A 10,160-nucleotide genomic window follows, 5' to 3' on the forward strand; every position below is an offset into this window, starting at 1 on the left:
AAAAAAAAAAAAAAAAAAAAAAAAAAAAAAAAAAAAAAAAAAAAAAAAAAAAAAAAAAAAAAAAAAAAAAAAAAAAAACAGAGAACTAAGACTAGAAGAGTGCTTTTTGATTGAAAATTGCAACTTATCATCATCTATAATGATATTATCTAAGAAGCCAACTCAGGAAACCCAATAGAGTCAAGAGAAATATGACAGATGGGCTAAGCATTAAAGAGATGAAAGTATAAAGATTTAGGGTACCAACCAGCAAAACGATGCCATTGCCATTGCCCTTCCTCATTTTTAGCTGGATGAATTCTTCCTTGTGATATAGACGCGGTAAGCTGCCAGTCCAACGACCGTTACAGCAGCTCCAACTGAACCAACCACATTACAAAATCAGTCACAAAGATTCAAATCAAATAACTTGAAATGTTAGATCAGTGATTGAGACATACAATTAAAAGTCCCATTTCTGGACATACAATAAAAATCAAGTGAATCAAACATATGAACTCATCTAAGCAACCGACCAATGAAGCAAAAGATCATACATAGAAATCTAAGCTAATAGTAATTCTCGAATACAGGTTTTACATGTTGGGTCATGAGTGGAGGGTAAAACTCCAGAAACTATCACCATACCTGAAATAAACATAAGAGAGCGGTTTATGAGCTTGTGATACTGCTTGCGACTTCTGCCTGCCTCAGTTTCAGGGATGCTTAAATGAGGGTGCTCTGCAGCAGATGCGATTCTTCGGAATACGTTATTGAAATCACCTAATTTTGTGTTGATAGGTATTGGAGCTTCTATACCCATATCTTGGCTCACCTACCAAATTGCATCCAGACTATTATGATGAGAACAATGATATTTAAAGATTCAGGATTTCAATGGCAATCGTTACTAAAATACTACATTCCAGTGGTCACTAACAGGCCAATAAAAGCAATTATTAGAAAGTAGACCCAAACAAAAAATGAATTACAAAGAAAAACCGTTAACAGATTCAATACATGCCAGTTGCAGACTCAATACTTGCAGCCAATATGATATCAAAAATGTTATTTCTCGAGGGACCTCCTGACTTGGAAGAGTTAATTACTAATAACATTTTGCAACACTTGATCTTCGCTTTGCATCTTTCATCTTTGAGGATAGAGGATGATAATGTTGTTTCCGTTGAAAATTTGTGGCATATTTATGATTCTCTCTCATGAAGTTGTTGGCATTTAGCTCGCTGATTCCTCTCTTATCATGTATTTTGTAAGTTTATGGGAATTTTTCCACCAATTTGAAAAAACTTCATTTGAACATGATGAACCTCTCTCATCAAGGCGTTGGTTTGCTTGGTCGGCATTTATTTCATTAGTTCGATTTCCAAAGGGTTTCTTGGATGAAGTTTTTTTTTTTGTTCGTTCGTGGTAGTTTTCTTTGAAGATCTGTGAGGCTTTTATGGTTCTTTCTCATCAAGGTGTTGGATTGTTTAAGTCAATATTTATTTTGTTCGTATTTCAAAAGGTATTTTAGCAGAAGCATTTTTCCATGAAGCTTTTATTCTAGGTTTTTAGGGGCAATTAATGGTAAGTCAAAATTTTCTTCCACTTTCAAGACAACGTTAATGTCACCTTTTAGAGGTCTCTAGACAGTCCATTCCTCAACTTCGCTCAGTTTTCATTAATGTGCACGAGGAAAAAGATTGTAACCGTCTCTAAGTCCTTTGGTATTTCTTTCCTTCCTTTTCACTCCCTTCGGGAGTTGTAACCCTTAAACATTTTTTCATCTTCATTATATCATTAAGAAGTTGATTATGGTTTATAAAAAAGAATTAAAAAGAACAAAAAAAAAAACTTACTATGGACATTCGGCATTGTACTGTTTTTTGCTCATTATTTAGTAGGAAACCAACTTTCATTCAACTGAACAAAATTATTTAAGTATGCAACTAGCTAAAGGACATTTTTTTGTTCAAATACAGAATTTGAACTTATTCTAATAAGATATATTTGATGAATAATAGTTTCTTCTATGGGAAAGATGGAGTGTATATGAGCTTCTACTTTTCTTCGTCAATACAGTAACCTCAGTGGAACGTTTCGATATTATTAAAACCATTGAATATGTATGGTACATAGAGAAAAGAATTTACCCTCGTAGAATCTTGTATGGCCGAGGGAAATGAATCAAGATCATCTTTGGCAGCAACAATTAAACAAGGCACCTCATAACCAGTATTCTCAACGTGACTCGCGACTTCAACAAGTAAATCAGTCGATTTCTTCCATGAGGCCTCATCGGAGCTGGAAAAGAAAACAAAGTTGGTGCTCTACAAATGGAATACAAAAATATCTTGGCACAAATATATAAAAATTGCTAATACATCGAAGAAAATTCATAATAAAAATATTTCAAGGTATGTTCTATCTATAAACCAGTTGAGTCCCACCATATCCACACTCCAAATAACAATTATCCCAACCACCAATCAGGGTGCTTAAAGGATTTTAGTAGGTGGAGTGCAAGTAGAAGCTCCCCACCGTAATAATCAATCAGTCCATGCAACTAGATAACCAATCGCTAACAAGAAGAAAAGACAAGAAGAATACTGGTAGTCAATGCAACTAGATAACTAATCATTAACGAGAAGAAAAGAGAAAAAAAAAAAAACTACTGGTAGAAAAGAGAAAATGAACGACTACTAGTCCATACAACTAGCGAACCAATCATTAACAAAATGAAAAAATGGAAAAGGCGAACAGAAGGAATTTTTTTTTTTAATTAATTTGTTACTGAAGACTTGGGGCACACCATTCTTAGATTAATAATTTAAGCAACCTAGTATACCCTACTTATAATGACGTACAAATCTAGAGCATCAGAGGTTATGGCCATTCTTTAGAAATCTCGATTGGGGAGGAATTCTTTGTAATTCATCAAATAGCTCTTCCTCATGTACTCTCTCCAAGTTCTTTCGTATTTACAATTCTCTTTTGATTTACACCAACTGGAGTAGCATTTAAAAACACCCTTAAGAAGTTGGGTGAGTATCTCATTCCTTTGAATTTTTCACATATCTACGAAAATTGCATGCTCTTAAAATGAAAATACAGCCTAAGGGCCAGGGGCAGAGACCACCCCCTCCCAACAACAGCTTCATTAGTGTTTGTCGATCATTAATAATCCTCGACAGAATATAATTACTAAAGAAATACAAATGCCATTTTCAATCCAAAGTAAAAAAATATCATCATCCTACTATAGCGTAACATTGTTAATAAGCAATGGCCGTTTCCATTAGAAAAGTTACCTGTCATGCACAAATAGTGCAATGTCACAAGCAGCTAAAGACTCTTTGACAGACAACAGTTTTTTCACTCCATCTTCAGGTATCTCCCTCAAAACAAGGGTTTTTTTTGTTCCCTTTAAACCAAGAAAGAAATTTACACAGACAGAAATTATCAGATAACAGCAAACATCATATAGCTTATGAACCATAAAAATTATCATTTTACTAATGTTTGAATACATGTAAAGAAAAATAATCAAAAGTGCAACAACTTCAATGGTGAAGAACAATAAAGAAATGAAATCTTCTGCATCCTCGATAAAGGTGAACAAGTAGACTAACAGGAGTTCCTCCAGGTTTAGTGGCTTCCAGTTTTACAATTTGTGTAACACATGATATATTAAATCCTTGAAAACTGAAATTTGAATCCATGTTTTATAATTTTGTCAAAACAAGAGCATAGCAGCACTTACTCCAGGTTGGTCAACAACGTTCACTGCAAAGCGTTCTTCAGTGGTAGGAGTATAAGTCTCAGAAAATGGCCTGTGCATCAAATCCTTTTATTAACATATGACATGCTCTATATCAAGTACTATAGAATTAATGCTCAAACAACTAGATAATTACAGAGTGTTGATAGTAAACCTTGCAAGAAATGCATCCAATAAAGCAGATTTTCCAGCCTTCTTAGGCCCAAACACAAAGCACTGAAGAACATTTCGGTCCAACTGTTGCTTCTTGCGGTCCAACCGTCGTTTCCTTGTTATACGAACAGAAGATGCAGGATCGCCGGTGTAACCAATGTATATCAGGTTCTCTATGGTGTAAACTGGGTCTAGGAGTGTCATGAGAGACCACTGCAGAAATTGAAGAAGAATAGACAACTATAATAAACTTCTTTTAGAAGAAAAATCTATCCTGTCTCAAACTGAATGCTGGATAGGGTGGAGGGGTTAAATGAGAAGAATATACAAGCACCTTAAGTGATATAATAAGGGAGACGTGAAATATATCAGGTTTAGGAAAACTGATAAAAAAACTCGGGGTTACAAGCATACCAGTGATAAAAAGTCATCAATCGACAATCCTCCCATTGCATTTCTTTCTGCAGAATCTCTGTATGGTGCTTCATTCCAAGGACTGGAGTTTCAAAGTGATAGTTGCATGTCCAATGAAATCATGGAAGCTCATTAGTGTGTCAAAAAAAAAAAAAAATCATGTGGAGAGAATAATGGTTGCCAAAATATTCAACTAATAAACGTTGGAAAAGATCTCAATACCCCGTTTCGTAAGGATGGTCATAGGATCATAGGATCTAAAAAACCGCACCTTAAATATGATTGATCATTCACAACTGAGTCAAGAGTATAAATAGAAGACTAGGCTGAAAGAGCAATTGATATAATATCAAATCATATCAATCATACAATATGAACTTCAAGAAAGTTGTGAAGAATGTTGTTCAAACTACAACAAGATAAAGTGAAGTTGCAATTAAGAAGAATCCAGCATCATTTATGTAACAAGGGTTTCAAGATACTTCAGGTGCAGTTTCATTTAATCTTAGATGGTTACAAATTCTTGATGGATGATTGAAATCTAGATTTATGGTGTTTCGTTAATGTATTTGAAGTTTTAAGATTCTTTTATTTACTAGGTTACAGTTATATAATATTGAAAGTTACAACCCTTGAAATGCTTTATAGAAGGTCAAGGGTTTCATTTTGAGGCTATATAAAGTCATGTATGTTGCCTTTATAAAATAGATTTGAAAAATGGAGTACAAAGAGCATTTGTGCTTTTCTTTTAATCTAAGCTAAGCTTCTTTGTAATTCTATACCGCTTAGGTTGCATGCTTAGAATCATTCAAAATCATTATTTGGTTTCTATTTGGTTAAATTTACACAAGTGCTTTGCCAACATTTCTCCTCTTGGAACATATCGCAAAAAAACAAACGAATAAGAGAGAGAAATGAAAGATTATTTTCGGTTCAATGCACAAGGATGCAATTTTTAGCTTAAAAATAGAACAATGATTCCCAAAATGACATATGAAGAGAACTGCCAAATGCAGTGAAGCCAATAATTAATATTTAATACCTCTCGGGTGCTGTAGAAAATAGTTCTTCAAGATCACGAGGCCGCAAGGCACCATTCTGGTGGGTAAAAAAAATATGGAGGTGATCAATAGTTCCAGGTAGTTTGTAACAACTACTTGGCTATTAAAACATATCTATAAGCTAGATTCAATTACTCAAGCACTAAACTCGGTTGAGAAATCAACAAATCAACAAATAATTTATAATTCAGGAAACTAGAGACGAAGACATACACCATCACTGTCATAGAGCTCAAATATTCCCCTTAGAAACTCGATGGCTTCATTTGTCAGCTCCACACTCTACAGAAAGAACAACTGTCAAATAAGAAATTGAAACTAGAATTTGAATCATACGGAACACTTTAGAAAACAAAGTCAATGACATAACAAAAGGATACAATTAGTAAGTGTAATATACTATCCTACCAAACCAACTGAAGCCTGATAAAAGAAAAATAACCAAATCCTAAATCTTTCTTAATAGAATTATATCATTCCTCAAAATGAAAAATACAAAACAAGCAAAACACTCCGTCCCCAATTGAAGTGAAGAATTTCACGACCCAAAGTCAGCCATCTATCTATGAAAAGTTAGTTGTTTCCATTCAAAAAAACATTGCCCACATATGCATTTGAAATTAAAAGCCTGCTCCATGAATGTGTAAGAAGTAACTGTTTCCAGAAAAATATAGGAGGGATAACTAATATACAAAATCATATAGACTGTAGTAATTCAACGTATATTATGATAAGCTTTGATTTTGCAAGTCTTTGGCAGTGTGGTGGCAGTTGACCTATTCTACAGAAGTTGAGGATGGCCACCATGTGATTTTTCACTACCTGATCTGGAGCTCTCTTTCCAAGAGCTGGGATAAGTTCATCCGAAAGTTTGATATCATTATTGTACCCAAACTTCCTGAGTACGGTCCATGTTGTCTCCAAACGCCCCTTCTCTATAAATAAGGCATGAAGAAAGAGGAATCCTGTCAAAGTGAGCCCATGATCATTTACTCCCTCAGGAAGTTTTTCTTGCACAACCCTCTTAACCCCCACAATTTCAGAAGGTTGTAAAGGAGCATTGAAACATTTGACCTGATTACAAAATTAACAAAAAAATAATAATAAGAGTAAGGGCTCCATATGAGTCAAATCCGTCATTTTAATATTAAAATGTCAGACACTGTAACTAATATATAAATAAATACTTCATGAGTTGTTGCCAAAAAATTTGTAGACTATGGAAAGGAAGACCTGAAAATCATTCAGCTCAGCATCACTCAAAGCACCATCTTTATTGTGATCACATAGAATAAATATCCGTTTCAGTGCCCTGATGCATCTAGGCTTTAAAGTTTGAGTTTCTTGATCAAAAAGTGGGCCTGTTGGGTGAAGTACAGCTTTTTGGGCGTAGTAAAAGACCTCAGAAATCTGCAAATGGAATAATACAATGTTGAAAACACGTAATTCTGTTGCGTTAATACTTATCTACACAAAAATGTGGGAAGTGAAAATTCACAGCTAAGAGGTATAGATGGTAATGTTTTCATATAAACATGAAAACACTAATCAGCAGTGAATCAGCATGGACCAATAAATCAAGTTGGACACAGTTGCAAACTTTAGCCAAATGGGAAAAAGAAAAAAAATTACAACACATATTAGTCAACATGATATACCTGATTAATGGAGCAACAAATATACCTGAATATGTTTAAATGCCGAACACTCAATGCATGTTTCAATTTCTCGAAATTGCTGCATTATTGGGGACATAACCTGCTCCAAGCTCACCTGCTGATTCTCATCTCTTAAATCCAGCTTACAGCCCACCATTATAACTGGAACCCTCACCTACTTGTTTAAACCATTATAATGAACATCAATAAAATGATCAAAATGACTTGCGAAATACTGAGCTGATTTCAACAAAGGGAATGCTAAGGTTTTCAAATTAATGAGACTTGACTAGATAAACTTGTTAGTTTCCAAGCTCAGGGATGTTATTATTGACTTTCTATCCACCAATGCCCAAGTAGGGCATAAGAGTTAACTAACCTCCAATTGACGGAGTTTAGGAAGCCAAAAAGTACTCAGCCGATCGAGGGTTTGAGGCTGATCACAAGCATAAGTTAGCACAACTACATCAGCTCGCTTAAGCTCTTCAGCAACTTTTGCACTATCTTCAGTGCTGGGAGAAACAAAAAAAAAAAACAAAAACAGAACCTTAGAGACCTTCTAGATTCATCCTTGAAAACCTTATGGACACAGGCAATAACCAATACGTATGACAATATAGCAGGAACTCATGTGATTTATTAGACCTATAAAGCTACAGAAATCAGACAACGATGCTCCAACGAGCAACAACAAAATAAATGAGAAATAACAAAGATCGGGAGCCTAGGTATTAAGTGAAATCATACCCATCCCCTGTTCTCCCTTTCCATCGCCACTGAACTCCTCATAAATCTTCCAGTTTCTTAACAATCAAATTTCCCACAGTACGGAAGAAGCAGCAAAGAAGAAAGTAAAACAATGCCAATATTCTGGTCTCTCTTTTCTATTAAATTTTCGCCCATAAAAGGGGAATGGAAAAAAAAAAAAAAAAAAAAAAAAAAGGAAAAATGGTATGCAGATATCTTGCCATGGGTAGCAGAATTCTCCAGTTATTTAAGTTGGAAACTACTTATATCGAGCCCATAATGCTAAAGGCAGAAATTATAGCTCAATTAGCACATCCTTTTCGCATCAGCATCGAGATAGAACAAAAAAAAACAAACATAGCAACTACTACCGTGATGAAGTATCGATGATTGTGGTGGGAACACGATCTGGATAAATGTCTTCAGGCAGCCTCGTCGGTGGCAATACTGGGGGGACATTCACTGGAAAATTGTCTACCGCTGCAGTTACGATCAAGCTCGACTTTCCGGTACCACGGTCCCCGGCAATAACTATACGAACCCCGGTCCTTTTACCTGGGTGTACATTACCAGCTGGCGCCCTTGCCATTGGAGGTTTATAAACTGCATAAGCGAAATCCCAAAACAACCTTCAGTGACAGAGAATTTCATCGAAACAGACAAGAAAAAACATAAACACCATAAAAAAAATTAAAAAAAAATTCCAGTTCTCTATATCGAAATCCAGATTCTTCAACACCTCAGAAAAGACAAAAAAAAACACACACACACACACGCACAAATCCTATGAAATTGCGTATAGACTGAGAAAAACACAAAAAACAATCGAAGCCAAAGCGTTCGGGGGAGTAAGAACAAGTAGTAATCAGTGAAAGTATACGATAACGAACGACGAATGAAAGGCGATATTGATATCGTTGTATTGAAGATAACCAACCTGGAATCTAAAGGGTGAAGAAACTGACCTTTGAGATTATTCTATTTAATGATTAAAAAAAAAGTTGTAAAGCGCCACCGGACGCGGATGCGTCAGCAGCACATACGACGGCGATGGGCGGAGCTGGTGGCGGATGTGGCAGCAGCGCGGCGGCTATGGGGAAGAAGATAGAGAGAGAAAAGTATTTGATTACGCAGAGAGGCAAACAGCTTCCTCTTCATTGTTCTTTTTGGTTTAATTTTCAAAATATGAAAATAAATAAATAAATAAATAAATTATTGTACTCTTAACTCTAACCTTACCCCAAAGTGCACAGAGTTTCGATGTTTTCCGATCTAAATTGGGCCTCAGTCGGCCCATTTTCCTTTTATGTATTCATATTTTGGATATTAAAATATATTATAGGAATGAATTGATATAGCTATGATAGCATGTTAGATGAACTACTGATGACTTTGCTTTCAGATTTTCCAAAAGGTCTCATATCAATGAAGATACTTTTCTTTTGATTATAAACCCATGATCATTTCCTAAATTAGTCGATGTGGGATTTTCATCCAACACCTTCTCTCAAACAAAGTACGTCTCCCCTTAATCGAGACTTTTTGAGTCTTAGTCATTTTTTACTATGCCTTCGAGGCTCGACACGAACTGTAGTTCATTCTCTAACTCTGTTTACTATACACGTATTTTTTAAACCTTTTTGAATGTTCAGGTTAAAAAAAAAAAAAAAAAAAGATTGGCTAGTACACACGTCTTCTTGATCAAGAGGTCACGTGTCGTTAAAAAAATGTTTCATATCTTTCCCGAATATTTTGGTGGACTTATAAGTTTAGGCTATTACAAATGTTATTAGAGTTAAGTTTCAACTGATCTTAGACTTGAAGGTTATGGGTCCACCACGTTTCTGCTACGCCACTCTAATTTGATAAATAAGAGAATAAAACATTTATTATAAGGGTGTGGAAACCTGTACCTACTAGAAACATTTTAAAACTGTGAGACTAACGATGATACGTAACAGGTCAAAACAAATAATATCTGCTAGCATTGAACTTAGGCTGTTACAGGAGATGTTTTCACACCTTTATAAAGAATTTTTAGGAAAATATTCATAATATATATATATACACGTGTATATATACATAAAAAAATATTTCTAACTTACGAATTTACTCAAATAAAATAGAGTTTTTTAACCCTAAGAAAAGAACATTATTATTTAAATAAAATTTTAAAAATTTAAAAATGTGAAATATAAAAGTATTAAAAGAATTTATTTGAATAACTTATTAAAAAAAATTGGAATAATAATGGATAAAATTTGATTAAAAGTTATTTTTCACAAAAAAAAAAAAAAAAAAAAAAAAAAAAAAAAAAAAAAAAAAAAAAAAAAAAAAAAAAAAAAAAAAAAAAAAAAAAAAAAAAAA

General features: G+C 34.3%; 1 protein-coding gene across 1 annotated transcript; it reads right to left on the minus strand.

Annotated features, from left to right (window-relative positions):
- Positions 1 to 55: 55 nt before the first annotated feature.
- Positions 56 to 8,961, minus strand: LOC111465472 (mitochondrial Rho GTPase 1-like). The gene is made up of 15 exons (XM_023109867.1): positions 8,759 to 8,961; positions 8,165 to 8,396; positions 7,426 to 7,558; positions 7,072 to 7,221; positions 6,622 to 6,798; positions 6,211 to 6,462; positions 5,602 to 5,670; positions 5,370 to 5,425; positions 4,328 to 4,409; positions 3,915 to 4,126; positions 3,743 to 3,812; positions 3,291 to 3,403; positions 2,133 to 2,283; positions 628 to 814; positions 56 to 359 (listed from the first exon to the last, which is right to left on the minus strand). The coding sequence occupies exons 2-15, from the start codon at positions 8,380 to 8,382 to the stop codon at positions 286 to 288; spliced, it is 1,944 nt and encodes a 647-aa protein (XP_022965635.1). The 5' UTR covers positions 8,383 to 8,396; positions 8,759 to 8,961; the 3' UTR covers positions 56 to 285.
- Positions 8,962 to 10,160: the final 1,199 nt, after the last annotated feature.

This window comes from Cucurbita maxima, unplaced genomic scaffold (genome assembly GCF_002738345.1).
Source record: "Cucurbita maxima cultivar Rimu unplaced genomic scaffold, Cmax_1.0 Cma_Scf00029, whole genome shotgun sequence".
NCBI classification, from domain to species: Eukaryota; Viridiplantae; Streptophyta; class Magnoliopsida; order Cucurbitales; family Cucurbitaceae; genus Cucurbita; species Cucurbita maxima.